The following is a 16920-nucleotide window of genomic DNA, read 5'->3' on the forward strand; positions in this document are numbered from 1 at the left end:
AAAGTTTCACCAATCGTGTTTATGTTTTATCATTATATTGATCAAACCTTCAAGTAATCGTACCTTTTGCTGTTACTAAAAAAACATTGTTTTAGACACAAAAAAAATCAAACATCCTTTTAAGAATGTCAATTAATGCTTTTGACTTCTCAGACTATCGTTCGCATCGACTGCAGCTGACTATTGCCGTTTCAACTGCATGCAGTCGAGGTCACGACGCATGCAGTTAATCACGACTGCACGCATTAACTGCAGATATATATCGATGGTGGAAATTTGAAATATCCTAAGAGACATTTTGTCGTAAGATCATTTTCCCTTACGATAAAATATTCCTTACATTTCAAATTTCCACTGTCGCATAACAGTGACCGTCAGGATAGCTGGTCGCCTGTCGCATCTGGCACTGAATGTATATTCAAGAATTTGCTACCTTTTCTAAACAATTGCTATCACCCAGAACATTCAGACCAAAACCATTTCAGAAAAGTTAATAATTAAAAGTTAATTTAATATTATTATTAAATTGGTTCACCAGGAATCGAATCCGGGGCCTCCTCATCCAGCGCTCATAATCAAACAGTTCGGCCACAGAGGTCGTCATATGATTTTATACTTTACAGTGAACCAATCCGACATTTTAATATTAATAGACGTCATAATGAATTAATAAAGCAAAAAAAAAACCGACCTCAAAAGTACGTGGAATTACATCTATTTGCCAAGTTTTATTGAAATATCCCCTAGTTCGCCACTACACAGGACTTGACACAGGAGATAATAAACATCGGTTCTCACTACTCAAAGTAAATTGAGAGAGAAAAACGCCTTGAATTGGAGAATAGCAAAACCAACCATTAAAATAATTGCTCCTTAAGTAAAATTTAAGCGCTATTTATAAAAATGAATGTTCATGCGTGATCAGCTACCCTTAGAGGTGGATTTTCTTCAAAATGAAATGGGACCACTGTGGAGGTACCCTCTTTCCAACAAAAAAAGAATCATGAAAATCGGTTCACAAATACCGGAGTTATCGCGTAAAATACATACAAAAAAACATACAGTCGAATTGAGAACCTCCTCCTTTTTTTGAAGTCGGTTAAAAAGGAATATGCTTTTAATTAGACATCACTGTGTAAAGGCAACGCGCCTTGATTATAAATCACGGCATCTACAGGACACCATCCGGCTCTTAGAAGCCGCTGGACGACCTGGCATTGACACCGGAAAATAGGTGACTATAATTAAGACTCCCTGCGTGACAACGATTGACGCAACTGTATCGAAATATCGAGTTTATTAACAAAAACAGGTACACAGTAAAAACACTAATTATACTTGTTCCGCACAAGGTCATTCAAGTTATGAATTGAAACCGCTATCGTCTTAATAATAAAAAAAAAAGAATATTTTTTTCCTTGTCCGTATTGCATTAATATAATACTTACAAAGACGAGCATAATGACGAAAGCGGCGATATAGGAACTCCGCGCTGTCAACATAGACACGAAGCGATAATGTTCGCCGGTAATCACATTCCTGTAAACAATAATAAACAATACGTACTTAATATTTAATATTGTTTAGTACCTTGAATTACTATTATGTATATTTAAATTTCTTTTTTATGTTGAAATTAGGTACAGAATTCTTCACACATACTTTAAGATGTTTAATTATTACTATCAAGGATGCTATACATTATCATATGAGGCAGAGTCTGCTCCATTAATTAAATATTCTGCATAACCGTTTAAATTGTTTTCAAGTTTTAGTAATTTTGTTACTTATTTTTATTTCATTATTCATCATCATAATGGTACAAACAGCTACTATTACAACATAACACAAATTATAATACCTTACAGTATAAAGCATTCTGATGCCTTACTTTCTCAAACTCGTATCTTATAAAGAGTTATTCAGCAGATGGCAAAACTTTCTATTTATTTTAAATTTCTTATCAATGGTGTTAAATTGGATGCATTACTTTAAGAATAGGTAAAAGACAGCGTGTGAATGTGAAGGAAATGTTATGTTAAACTAGCCTGCAAATTTGTATATACAATCCATTTTCTGCATTTCAGTAACTTTGTGCGTTAATATGCGAGTTTGAGAAAGTAAGGCGACGACTTGCCAAATGGATTATGATTTGTTCAAAATATTTAACGACTTCTATGAATATGTCCTATAAAAATCGAACTTCATTTTAGTATTCATTGTAGGCTACTACTACTAGTAATGTACAAGTAATTAATAAGCAGCTTATATTTGTCAAGAAGCCAAACAAATGAACAATTATGATTATGTATATTTCTTACACTTCAGTGTATTGTTAACATTTTTACATGGCTTAATTTTGTATAGCTGCTTCAGTAAATAACAACAACCACGTGACTACTCACAAAAGTGATGCCACACCGGTATCAATAAGTCCACGTGCTGTACATATTTAAAGCTTTAAAAAAACCAGTTCCGGTTGCAAAATCGAGGTGACATTTCATATGCACCAATGAGCATCCTCTGTGGGTTTTATTACGGTATCAGATGACCTCACTGGTCAATTACTCTAATTGCATACTTCAACAAATACGCTATAAACATACACATTAACAGTGGGACGTATTTCTCTTTTTTCTTTAATTATAGGTTCTATGACTTGAATACAGGAAACCAATAAAAAAATATGGATGAACAATACGAGAAAAACCTACCTCAAGTAACCTTTATTATCCTCCTGCTCTGCTAAAGTCTTTATTGAAGCCATTAATAGATCGTCATAACCCAAAAACTCGTCGAGAACGAATCTTGAGAAAGAGTCTCCGAAGCATTCGTCCTTTTGAGGGTCGAGAGTCACTATCTTGACTGGTATTTTCAGACGCAGTCTTGCGCTTGGCGAGAGACGAAGAAATCCATACTCCAGAGAGTATTCTAGAATGTAGTCGTCGTCTGGAATATATAAATGTAACAATTATTACCATTGACCTAAATTACAAGCAGTAGCAGATTTAAAGATCTGAGCGGCAGTGCAACTGTTATGGATAGGCCTGTTTACCACCAGTCGCAATACTTGTTCGTCCCATCTCTTGGCATAATAAAAAAACATTGTTTAAGAACTATCTTAAAATGGTATTTCGTCTCTGTAATGTTCTTTCGCTAAAGGCTAATCTAAGCTATTTCAAAGTAGCTCACATCAGACGGCCCAAGGAATGAAAGCGCAATTACTGATCAGCTTGGAACTCATCCCCATAGTAAAGAAGCAGTTTTTTACCCACATCAGCGAAATTCGATTAATGAAATGATTGATCATTTGCAATAAATTGCCAAAACGCAATTTCGGCTTTATAATAACAGCGACTGTTGCATTTAATTTTTTTTTTACGTTCTTATGTGACTGACAAAGTAATCCTTATATTGTGTGGTACTGTAAAGAACATTTCTTAACTTATTCTATAAGTGTGCTTTAAGATAACGAAATTTACCTTTTGAAGAATCATTGGTAGCCGACTCGTCCATTGATTCCTGTAAAAAAAGAAACAGAAAAAATAACTTTATAATTTTCCTGTGACAACAAACAAATTTTAGAATTAATAGTTATCTACCAAGATCATTAACATCATTTAACCAACTCAATGATAACGATCGCATAGATCTTCTGTAACAGCGTCAAGAATATAAAAACTATTGACTAATAACTTCTTATCAAGTGACTAATAGAGCGATTGTTTTCTTATAGAAGTGTTAGTTTGTGTTATGGTAGTGTTATTTTCTTATTCTCATGTGTAGAAGCTTTTAATTAACATTTTATTAATCATTTTTAAATCCGTATTGCAAAAGTAGCCGTAAGCTCCCCTAATATAATACAATAAAACAAAACTCGAGTTTACACGGCACTGCCTATATGTACTGCACATGTTTGGTTATATCGAGATTGTCAGCATGCTTCAGCATGAAGCAAGACGATAATGCTTTATAGTAGAGAAGCGGTGTTGATGTGAGAGGCATAAATGGACTACAACCCTGACTATACACCCCGTGCTAGGGTAGGGTAGGGTGCCCTACTTTCGAAGTACGAAATATGTAGTTACGGCCGTTTTCACACTATGGATGACCTATAGACATGATTTTCGATTGGGGCTAGAACTAAGAATGTACGACAACGCGATTTGACAGTTTCGAACGGGCCCGTCTTTCCGTTGACGAACTTCCTAGAGTATCCCATAGATCATCCACAGGAGGGAAAAAGGCCGTAGCTGTGGATTTCGTGCATCGAGAGTATGGCCCGGTGTTGATTTGTTGTGTGGTACCGACTGTGACAACTTACTTATTTATTCAAATATAATGTTTAGTACCTTGTATTGTTTTGTGATCGTTATAACAATAAAGATTATTGCAGCGTGACGTTATAAAACTGGTCATATTAAGATGATTTCTGCGCTGAATATATGGCATGAGTACACCTGCGTAAGTAATGTCGATAATAATTAATGACGCTATCGGTTTATTAGATAAAATAAAAATGTATAAAATGGTATTTGTATACTTATTCACGGACAGAAAGAGATAACGTTATATGCGTTTCACCGAAAGAAGATAAGGTACATTTTCCAATGCACTCACTACTAAATATATTTCGGTGCCGGTGGCAAAAAAAAATTGTATCATATTTGCACACGCTGGTTTTAATGACTCTTACGGTCCCAGGTTTTTGTGTGACCTCCGCGGCTCTGAGGTTAGCAGTATGGGCGTTAGATGGGAGGTTCCGGGTTTATTCTCCGTTGAACAAATTAATGTTTATTGTTTAGGAAAATTTAGTTCTGATCTGGGTGCTCTGAGTAGGGAATTGGAATTTTCTAGTTCAGATGGTCGTTCGGCACATTAATTATTAATGTACTGAACCTAGTATAAATTGCCTGTTTGTGCAATTTATATTATTAAAAAAAGAAGCGTGTCAATTATTTCTATTAATTTCATATAATGACGACTTTAATAAGGCGATATATATTTTAATTTAAAAAAGCAACAATTTAGACAACTGTCTTGTAACATTTCGAGTAAGTTCTTGCAAGTTATACAAGCATCGAGTATATAATTAGAAATTGAGACGAAATAAGGGCCATCCATCCCTGGCAACTCATCAGGTAAATGGACTTTATATCACTTTTAAATATCAACTTTCGTTTGCGCTGAAATCACAAATTAGACAACTGAACTAGTACAGGGCCAACAACTGACCTGTGTGTACGTCTTCGTATATTACAAAAATATTCAGTATTTATTGTAATAAAAATAATATCTCTAACAATGGGGGCTGTTCTAATCGGTGGTGTGGGAACAACAGCAAAACATCAACGTGCAGCACCCGGACAAACCAATGTAGGTTTAAGGGTGTGATGTATATATATTTTTGTAATATTCTTAGTGTTTAAAATAAATAAATAAATAAATAAATAAATCTAATTACAAAACAAACGGAATCACATTTCATCGGTAATTAAACATTGAATATATAATTTTACAATTTGCGTCCATTATAGCAAAGCTAAGTTAAAGTGGTCGATTTGAAGTGAAACAATTGACGACACCCATCAATTGTTTCGAATTCGGGCTGGTCAATCAGAGCGCAGTTGTCACAGTAATGATTTGGCAGAATAGTTTTCAAACAAATTAAATAAATGACATTTCGTCCCTATTTCTGGTTATATACTCAATGTATACGAGACTTGTAGATTTTAAAAATAACTAAAGAATATTTACAATTTGACATACATATGACAATAAAATTGACATAAATATTTTTAAGAATTAAAAACCACATTTACTGTAACTTTGTAGCAAAATTAACAACAATGTGCGCGTCACGATAGATAGTTATAATTATATGTAGATAACAAGACTTAAGACCAACAAACATGATACCACGGCAAACCTGACCATACTTCGACATTCTATTGTCCACAATTTGTGATAAATAACAATATTTTTACTAGAATTATGCACTTTTAAATAAAAAACGTTACGAGATAGGCTAAAAGAACAAGTTGCACTACTTCCAGTACTACTAGTACTAAAAATCTAAAAATGGAGTATCTTCTAGACAGTGCTGATAATGTGTGCAAGCTCAAATCAATTGTAGTAGCATAATACAGGTAAGTATGTGTGTGTGGACTGAGGGCCCACATGATTTTTGCCACTCTACTGACGAACAATTTCTAAGCGACGACGTACCTCATACGGTTAAAAGTAAAATTTATTCATTTGTAGGGGTAGTGTAGTGTAGTGAAATTTGTTGGTATGTTATGATTACAATTCTTGTAAAATTGCTGAAAGTACTAAAAAAAAGCATGTTTTTACATTATAGTAATAACTTCGCTCTCGTGAATACTTAAAAGTACCCTTTGTAAACCCTCCGTATTTCAGTTGATTCTGATTTAAAAGATATTTAAGTTAGAAGTAGTATGTTCTTACGTGGACACCCTACTACATACACGGCTAAGGAAATATTGAAAAGCAAATTATCTTGTCTAATAAGCCACCAATCCATTTTAAAAAAAGCTTTAGCTTTAGCTTTAGCTTTACTATATAGTAAAGCTTTTTGACTAAACCTCAATAGGACGAATATTTCTATATTGCTTATATTTTAGGATATTCTAATTAATTCACATTTCTATAGTATTTGAACTGAGTGATCACAAATAAATATAAAATTTACGAAATTGGCTCGTAATTGTGGTTTTGTTTTGCTTTTACAATCTTCCTTGGAATATTTACTAAAGTTTGTTTGTTGTCTTGTTTGTTTATTTACTAAAATAATATAAATATTTTAATTAATTTACTCATTTATAGGTTTTTTTAAATGTGGGCCCTTCGGGACCATATTTATTTATTTATTTATTTATTCAATTATAAATGGTGTAACCTGACGGTAATTGACCATAGCGTTACGTCAATTTAATTTTAACAAAATAAAAATAAAGATAAACAAAAGAAAAATCAACAAAAATTAAAAACAAGTAAAAATCTTAAACAAAACATATTACTAATCTAAACTTAAATTAAATAACTAACTAATAAACTAAAATCCATCCTGTCTTCTCTCTAGCACTCTTTTCCATTCATTCAACAGTCTCGCTATCCCTGTCACAAATAGATCATATTGCGGCGTTGCTGCGAGTACAGAGTTGAGGAGAGAAGCCGCTCGGGGAAGGGGAGAGTGTCGGTATTGTTCAGTGCGTGTAGGCACAGTTGCTAACAAGGGCACATAACATATAACGAACAGTGTAATAATATAATATATAATCAATGCCAAATTACGTTTTGTTCATTGTGTAAATGTTTAAAGAGGTTTTTACTAAATTTCTGTTAACAAAATATATACTTACAAACTAAATACTTGTCCAGAAGTGGAAGCTTTGGTGTGAGAACTGAGAGACCGCACCTTAGGTGGTATAGCTATTTAATATATGCTTTACAAACTCCAGGATGCGTTTTACACAATGCTTTACAACTTGAACTAAACATTCCAGTTATTACAATTGGCAAAAATCATGTGGGCCCTCAGTCCACACACACATGGTTAAATACTGTGTCCTCACACGTTTGCTGGTGTGTGTCAGAATTTACAAATTTAGTATTTTTTATAATAATAATAATAATAACGCATTCACTCATAGCCCCGCACTAGGGAAACCCTGTATAGCGAGTGCCATGGACACACATAGGTAGACAACCACAAATTACACCCAAATTCACGAGATAAATAAATGCAGGCCATACTAATATTTCTCCCGGCCCGGGAATCGAACCCGGGACCTCTACGTGGCAGCTCAGCATGGTAACCGTTCGGCCACCGAGGCAGTCTTATCCCCTTTAGCAGCAGTAGAGCCTCTTGGGAAAGAGTTCGTCCAGGGAAGAAGTGCCACCTTACCTATTTCTGCCGCCAAGCAGTAATATGAGCATTACTGCATTTCAGTTTTGGAGGGTAAGGGTGCTGGTGAAATTACAGGCACATGGGACTCTTCAACTTATATCTCAGCATGACGGGTGCAGGAGCAGCGACCTTAACATTTCTGCGATATAAAGCCCTGAGCGGCACTGCAACTGTTATGGACAGACTTATTCGACACGACTTATTCGTGCCGTCACTTCTATCACAAAAAAAGAAAAACTACTCATAACATAGAAACAACCGGCGATATGATGACAGCGAACCCCTTAGCACGATCTGACACAAACATCAACCGTGTGGGATCAACCTCAAAACCAGGCGTACAGTCGGGACAGCTCAGTCATTAATCATTTCTTTGATCTCAATAATTAATTTGAATAGTAGATAAAAAAGGTTTATATCGTGGTACACAAACCAGCTTAGTTATGTCTAGTATATTAAAACTGATTAACGTGAACCTTAGGTCACATAAATGTTGTCCTTATCACAAAGCACAATATTAGGTATAAATTCACTTGGTATTTGTAAATAAAATATTGGTTTTATGTTAGTAGCAAAAATAATTCTCATTTCACAGACAAGTTTCATCATCTTGGACGATCACCTCAAAGCTTCAAAGATTTTGCCTGTATTTCTCAATATTTTACAGAAAAAAAATATAGAATGTAATCTGATGTTTACAATCTTTTCAGTGGTATCAAACGTAATTAAGGCTCATCTTTAGCTAAAAATTTTCAAAACAGAACTTAGCCATAATTCAGTACCTCTACAATTACAATACAGTTCAGTATGTTGTGTATAAGCTAAATAATCACATAAGAGGAAATTATATTTCATCTATCTACAAATTGTCTAATCGTAAAACTATGCCAGATCTAAGTTTTTTCCATAAAATTGTGAATAATTCAATAGATTCTCCAGCACTTACTTCCAAGTAAGGTTAGGTTTACTGTTCCTAGACCAAATGCAAGACCAAGAAATTATACACCTTTTAAAACTTGTACCTCTAGAACTAATCGTGGTATCTCTGCTCCTATAAGTAGAATTGTTAAAACTTCTAACCAGCAGTGATTTGGATATTTTTAATGATTCCCTGCTCAGTTTCAAAACTAAAATAAAAAGGTTCATGTTTACCAAAATTTTAAATAATATTAAAATAAAATTATATTAAGTAATTATCTTAATGTGTAACCTATTGCTATATGAATTTGAAAGCGTAAACCTTAATGTTATAATAAATTCCGCTTGCTAGTACGAGCATGCTGTGGTAGTCTGTAAGTGCGAGATGTACGTTTTTTTATATTTTTAGCAATACTCTGTATATATATTGTATTGGCTATCCATTCTAAATAAATAAAAAAAAAGTAAAAAAAAAAAATTTGCATGATGCTTTTTTGTCATATACACGTTAAGAGATGCATGCCTAGTAAAAGCACTATAGAAACAGTAGGTACACTGAAAACGTATAATAGACGATAATGATTATATTCGTGAGTGATGCATTTGGTGCTGCACGCGCAAGCTGCAATGCCTATTGGCACACTTAAGTTTCGAAATATGATAAATGAATTAAAGCTACCATTATCTAATTCTCTAAAGCGCAAATGGGTAATAAAAGGGTTATATTATCGGAAATACCCAATAATTGATGCCTTTTTGGGTACTTTTTCTTTACATAACAAAATTGATAACCTCATAAAGTAAACCCCGTTCAAGGGTACACTTAACCGACGAGCCTGTATGCACTAATGCATGGCGATGAGACGAAAGATATAAGTCAGGATCGTAGCAAGTGCATGGCTGTGGTCGCTGCCTACCCCGATGGGAAAGGTCGTGATTTTTTTTTATAATACTAAGTGACTTGACGACCAACTGGTGGTGAGCGACACGCCTGTCCCTAACAATTGCAGTGCCACTCAGAGCTTTAATCGCATAGATCTGAGGGGCACTGCCACTGCGCCCGACACCCTGAGAAAAAAGTTGACAAGTTGACGCTTGTAATTTCACCAAATATGCACGACAACTTTTTTGCAGTATTGACAGTATATAACGTATTTGCTCTTATTTGAGTTGGTACTGCTTACACAGTATGATGCACATTTACAGCTTTGATGTGCTTAGCCTAATACTACTCCTATATTTGCAGAATTTATGATAAGAGCTATTTTGACTAAGAAATCTGTACAAGGCTCATAAAAGATGACCTTGAACTATGGTTGGGATTTCCTTTAAGAAACTATAGCTGTAGGCCAGGCATAATTATATTACATTTTTCCTCATTTGCAAGTAGAGTACAAAAACTAATCTGGCTTTCATGTGATTCAAACTTTTATATGAAAATTAAAATCAACTCACATCAACTAGTTTTGAATCACGATCAATGTCTTCGACCAGTCCCATAATCCCTTCCCAAAGGGACGTTGTTACTTCTACGTCGTTTTCAGAGACAATAGTCACATTCATATCATCTTCGTTTTGTAGTAGCGATTTCTTATAAGCAGTCTCCATTAATTTGTCAGACGATTCAAAGTCATCGTGGACGCGGGTGATGTTGCCGTAGTCTGTACCGTCGCGGAGGTATTCGTCCTCCTCCATGTCCTCATTTGTTGAAGATTCTATGTTTATGAACCTGAAATGTGTACATAAAGAATATTATTATAGAGTAGTTGAAACAACAGCATTCCTTAACTGAATTGTATTTCTGCACAACCACGCTATGGGAAAAGTCCCTTCCAACTCTTTGCATTTTATCTATTACCACTCTATCTCAAGTAACACATACAGCTGTTAATCCAACATTTTTATTATATCAACCTATGCATTTCTTGTAACTGTTATGTGAAGTGTTATTTCATTTACCAAAATACTATGAAAATAATGTCAGTACAGAGTACTAAAAAAACCGACCTCCAAAGTCATTCAACCCCTAGTTTGCCACCCTTAGAGGTGGAATATTTTTATTCAAATTAAATGGGACCACTACTAAGGTACCCTCTTTCCAACAAAAAAAAACACATTCGAACTGAGAATCTTCTCCTTTTTTTGAAGTTAGCCAAGAAGTAAGACATTTGTAATTATACTTTTTTTAATATTCTTAATTCTTCAAATTCATAATTTGCCAATATAATAAAATATATCCGTATACAAACAAAATTATTATGTAAGCTAAAATCTATAGACACTCCTCAAATGCTGATAGTGATCTATGAATTTAGCTGTGTCAAGTTGTTTTACCACTATTTAGTTTTTTAAATAAATATTGTAAATGATAAATATGTGAACAAAACCTATTAAAAAGAGAAAGCCCTAGAGATAGCCTACAGTTTCTTACTCATTCATCTCAAGGGAATCTGTGTTATGATTGAATAGTATATATTATAATAATACTAGCTGGTCCCCGTGGCTTCGTGTGCATGGAATAATTACTTCGAGTAGTCTACTTAACTATTACACCAAGTACTACGCACATGACAAATGAATGGTTCTCAAAAACAAACTATCATCCCCTATTTTACCCCCTTTAAGATTCATTTTTATGACAAAAAAGTCCAATATCCTACTCCATCTATATTATAAAATTCATCAAATTTGGCACAACCATTTAGGTGTGAAAATGTAACAGACAGAGCTACTTTCACATTTATAATATTAGTTTGGATGAAATAATGATATTTAGATTTTATTTAAATAAAATGGATTAGATTAAAGTGCTACATTCAACACAATAACTCCACAAAATAAAGCTTAATACGCCCAAATTATTTGATCTTGTATTCATAAAAAATTATCATGCATTCTCATGCATACCAAGAAAATGATCTAATTTCACTTAGAACCAATTGCAACTACCCATTGAGTTACACAATACATCTATAAATAGTCGACTGATAGTGAAATCCAATTATTGAAAAATTTGTAAGTCATCTCATGACAATTGCAATTTCTGTAGATATACAACAAAAAGGGCAATTTTACAATATTATCTAACAACCTTAAAAAAATGTGTATTATTTATCACATAATTACAGCATAATCATGCATAAACTCCCAATTATTACGGATTTTTTTACATAAAGTAGTAATAACATGTTTCATTCATACATGCAAATATGTCTGACCTTTAAACAAGGTTTCCCTGAACTAATAGGAAGTCAGTCTTTCATATTGACGACCAAAACTTAACTCATTCATGGAGGATAACAGAATTTACTCTAAAATATGGGGTACCCATTTCACTACATGGATCTCAAAAAACTGTGGGCTTTACAGTTCTAACACATACACACATAGCCCCGCACTAGGGAAACCCTGTATCGCAGGTGCCATGGTTTATGTGTAGTTGCCAAGTACTGCTTCTCCATAGAGAAGTTTCAGCAATGTACTTACAAAATTCAATTATTTACATTGAACACTTTATATTGAAATGAACCTATTTTTCCGGATTTAAATCACGTATATTTGTTTTTTCAAACAAACCAACATTTTGGGCCTTTTACAGGTGTCATGGTTAAGATTGACTGTTGGGACCTGTAAAGGGCCCAAATTATTGATTTGTTTCAAAAAACAAATATACGCGATTTAAATCCAGATAAATAATTGCATTACCTATGTGTAACAATCACAAAAAGCCTAGAATTCGATATTCGATTATATTGAATCAATCATAAGCACATGGTACTCAGAAAAGTAGTGACATTATTGTGTGATACTATTCAAGTACTGTCCATGAACAGGCCAAGTAAACAAAATTAATTAGTTATTAACATAACAAGTTATTAACATTAGTAACAAATTGTGTTAACAAAAACTATATAACTTACCCTTCTGTAGCCAATATACTAATCATAGAATTCAATTCATCCTTATCCTTTTTCAATTTCCTTTCTTTAGCATAACTTTGCTCTATTGTATAGTCAGCTGATGGATTTGTCAGAATCTCAACTCTTAAAATACCATCTCTCGGCCAAGAGTCTTTCACATGATTCAAACATGTTGTCGGTGTTCTTGAGAATGCTATATGAATGTATGCAAGGACAAAGAAAGCAATCAATGCCTTTAATAGCACAAGGAATTCAAAGAATCTCCGAATTGGTCTTGGAAACGTCCGTGCATATGCCACAGCAAATTTGAAAAATAGAGCATGGAATAGCCTCTCACGCACATTGAATAGTGGATTTGGATTATTATTCCTATTACGGTTTACATTTATTCTGGGATTTAATACTGGACCACCAGGAAGTAAATTGTTGTCTGGATTAACTCCAGGTGGTAAATTGTTCATGGGTTGCTGTGCAGGGGCATTAGCATTACTCATCTTTATTTATTCACTGATCTAAGACTAAAACAGGATAAATCACACATGCAATTTTTGTTGTTTTGTTCCATTCATATTTTATGTAAGGTGCCCTGCAAGAGAAAGTAACATTATGTTTACTGCAACTAACCTCCAATAATGTCAAAATTAGAGGACAATCACATTGCCAATAACGTTACAAATTATGTTATAGATTGAAATGTTTAGCGTCAAGTCTACGCAAATTAATTTGACAATGACCCCGGATTAGGAAATCGAAAAAGAAAGTACAATATTATCTACTAAATTTCATAGGTTCATGACCGAAATTGAAATTATAGCAACAGTTTCAGCTCAATAAATGTTATTTTGGAGGGTAAATACACGAAAAATAACGACAACTAAAGGGCAATAGAACGACGTGAACGTAAATTTGATAAGCCAATTCAGAAGAAAAAAACTAATCAACAACATACAATTGCCTCGGTGTCGTAAATTTCACAATAATCGCAACGAAACACAGGATATATTTGTCTAATATTCATTAAACCCTATTCTTAACATTAAACTATGCTAAAATAACGCAGATTAACACTTTTCCGTATTAAATCTGAATAAATAAAACAGATTATTTGTCAAATTCTTGACATGTAATTTCTTTTCTCACTCACCTGTCAATTCACAAACAGATGTCGATAGATTGTGTTGTCTATGACTAAACTAGCATGTCGATTCAACTCTATACTAGCTCCATAGATCATACACTATTAGCGACATCTAGGGGTTATCGGAAATAGCACGAACTATTTCTTTTTCGTAATTTTAATACGCCATACACCATAGATGAATATACCCTCCATACACGTATTACTATTATTTGCTGATTAAATTTTAAATAACTGTGTACAGAGAGATAAGTATCTAAGCTGCCTATAAAATCTGATTGTTTGTTTCTGTCTAGGTAAGTTACCAGATCTGCAGTAGCAAAAAGAGAACAAATTATTTCAAATCTTTAAACACATAGGTATTATTCGAAAAAAATGAATCAAAATTGCGTTAATTTTATTGAGTTCATATTTTTTTCTTGTTTCATTAAACTATATAAAATACAAGACGCAGTTATACTGTTACAAATGACTATCATCAGTCCTTTTATTGGGTCCCTGATATACTCTATGCTTTTATTGCACTTGGTGGTTCATTGTTAATCTCATAGATGGCAGTGTGTTTAATTTAGCCTGAATCAACATTTCATTAGCAAATTACGGTAATGCTTCTTTCATTTTAAAATTGCTCAATTTATTTTCAAAATAACTTTTATTAACTATTAATTAATTAAATTAACCATTTAAAATTCTTAAAGTTAAAATTATATTTTGAAATAAATAGAATAAGTACCCATGTACTTAGTTTGTAAAAATGTATATATTGTTATATTCTCTAATGCACTAAATAAATACAACAGAAACGAATATTTAATATATTTCTTATTATGCCTTTATGTATGTATTGAACAAAAGTATTGATGTCTAATCTTCGTTTTCTATATAAAAACATCAGACCACGGGAGAAACGGACAGTGTATTTTTCCTATCAGTCTACACCACATGAAAATCGCACTCTCCTGGAATAATAGCATAGCGACCAAATATATATATTTAGAACCTAACTAGCTGGTGCCCGCGCGCGACTTTGCCTGATTAGAATAAGTACTTCGAGTTACTTGAGAAATGATTGGTTCTTCATACAGTCTCTCATCTCCTATTTCATCTCTATCCTTTAAGGTTTAACCTTGTGCCAAAAAGTAGCCTATGTCCTAATGTATGTAACTTTTGCATACACAATTAAAACAACACCAAAAGGACTAAAACAACGATGCAATCTTAAAATAAAACATAAAAATGGTTAATTGTAAGTTAAACGTACACACCCACACACCCACATTACTTCTATAGGTACCTAATTTAATTAAATTAAAAAAGAAATTTAATTAAAATTAAAGGTAGGTATAGAAGTAGTGAAATATCGTCAAAGTAAAATATAGAATGGTTTTGATTACTAGAGAACAAAATTTTCAACAGCAGTGGATATCCGATTTTCGTGTATATTCAGGAATACTAAAAATTAAATGATTAAAAAGTGAATAGATTTTATAAATTATAAACGTGTATTTGTGTATCAATTTTGCTCTGAGCAATAGAGTTGTAATTACATTTTTTATTAGGTTAGGTTAGCTCAAAAATACTTTAAGATACCTTTAGGTTTATGGAAATTTTTCATGACAATTAAAGCCGATTTTAATTTTAGAACCATTGACTATCAATGTTTAGAACTCATATTATTTTTAAGCCGACTTCAAAAAAAGGAGGAGGTTCTCAATTCGACTGTGTTTTTTTTTTGTATGTATTTTACGCGATAACTCCGGTATTTGTGAACCAATTTTCATGTTTCATTTTTTGTTGGAAAGAGGGTACCTCCATAGTGGTCCCATTTAATTTTGAAGAAAATCATCCACCTCTGAGGGTGGCTGTTCATGCATTTATTATTTTTTAATTCAAAGGCGTTTTTCTCTCGTCTATACTTTGAGTAGTGAGAACCGATTTTTATTATCTCCTGTGTCAAGTCCCGCATAGTGGCGAACTAGGGGATGAATCCGGGTTTGCGCACTTTGCGGTAACCGATTTCAATAAAACTTGGTAATTATATGCAATTCCACGTACTTTTGAGGTCGGTTTTTTAAGTACTCTGTACTGAGATTATTTAATGCTTTCTTCTCTTTTCTTATCATATCGATGTAAAAAGTGGTGGAATAGTAATTCTGCCCTCTTTGTCATGACTATTCAACTGGCAACTTTTGAGTATTGGCACCTAAAGATTTTTTTCTTTGATAAATTTCAATAACACTGATTTTGCTTAACGAAACGGAAGTTAGGTATATCTAGATCTCGTTGCGCTGATTTCACATAAATGTTACTAACTCAACTTCGTTAAAAATGTCGATTACCTTAGTTAGGATAAAGAGGGCAGAATTAGTAACAGGTTTTTCGACAGTAATATTTTTAAAATAATAATAATAGCTACGGTTTTGAGACAGCAGCAGTAATAATTTTACGGGTCATTTGTAATACAAAACTTTATAAATGCAGGCACAAGCGTGACTATGAACAAAATCCCATAGGAATACGAACAAAGACCATAAAAATTCAACAATAAGCCTTTGCGTAGAGCATGATTGACGTCTAAATTGTGCCAAGGATGTGAAAGAAAAAGGTTTTTTTTGAAATGTCACAATTTGAAAGGACAATAGTGAAAAAGAAACTTTATATTGTAAAAGATTTTTTGTTAGATATACTTACCTGCTATAGGTGGTTTTGAAAATATTATAAAAATTGGAATAATGCCTATTATTATGTATCGTAGTTACCTAATGATTTGTAAAACTTATAATGTGTGACCTTGCTCACATTTAAAAAAATGTTATCTCAGGAAAATAAAAAATGTGTATATATTATCATTATTTCGTGCTGTTTTGCTATACGACGTAACATAGGTTCAAAGATACCTAACTCGTGATTTTCATTTAAAAACAATTACCAAAATGTATCGTAAAAATAATAAAATCAATGACACTAAATATTCTTACGTGTTTTGTGGTATAAATATTATTTAATTTAAAATA

At 33.2% G+C, this 16920-nt stretch overlaps 1 protein-coding gene across 1 annotated transcript in view; it reads right to left on the bottom strand.

Annotated features, from left to right (window-relative positions):
• Positions 1–13741, bottom strand: part of LOC113230939 (membralin) — a 155118-nt gene extending 141377 nt beyond the window's left edge. The window contains exons 1-6 of the mRNA XM_026465049.1: positions 13718–13741; positions 12769–13354; positions 10304–10577; positions 3483–3522; positions 2715–2949; positions 1449–1539 (exon numbers count right to left, since the gene is read on the bottom strand). Of these exons, the coding sequence (XP_026320834.1) occupies positions 1449–1539; positions 2715–2949; positions 3483–3522; positions 10304–10577; positions 12769–13262 (1134 nt within the window). The 5' untranslated portion in view covers positions 13263–13354; positions 13718–13741. The remainder of the gene's footprint in view (positions 1–1448; positions 1540–2714; positions 2950–3482; positions 3523–10303; positions 10578–12768; positions 13355–13717) is intronic.
• Positions 13742–16920: the final 3179 nt, after the last annotated feature.

This window comes from Hyposmocoma kahamanoa, unplaced genomic scaffold (assembly GCF_003589595.1).
Source record: "Hyposmocoma kahamanoa isolate Upper Pololo Valley unplaced genomic scaffold, ASM358959v1 64, whole genome shotgun sequence".
NCBI classification, from domain to species: domain Eukaryota; kingdom Metazoa; phylum Arthropoda; class Insecta; order Lepidoptera; family Cosmopterigidae; genus Hyposmocoma; species Hyposmocoma kahamanoa.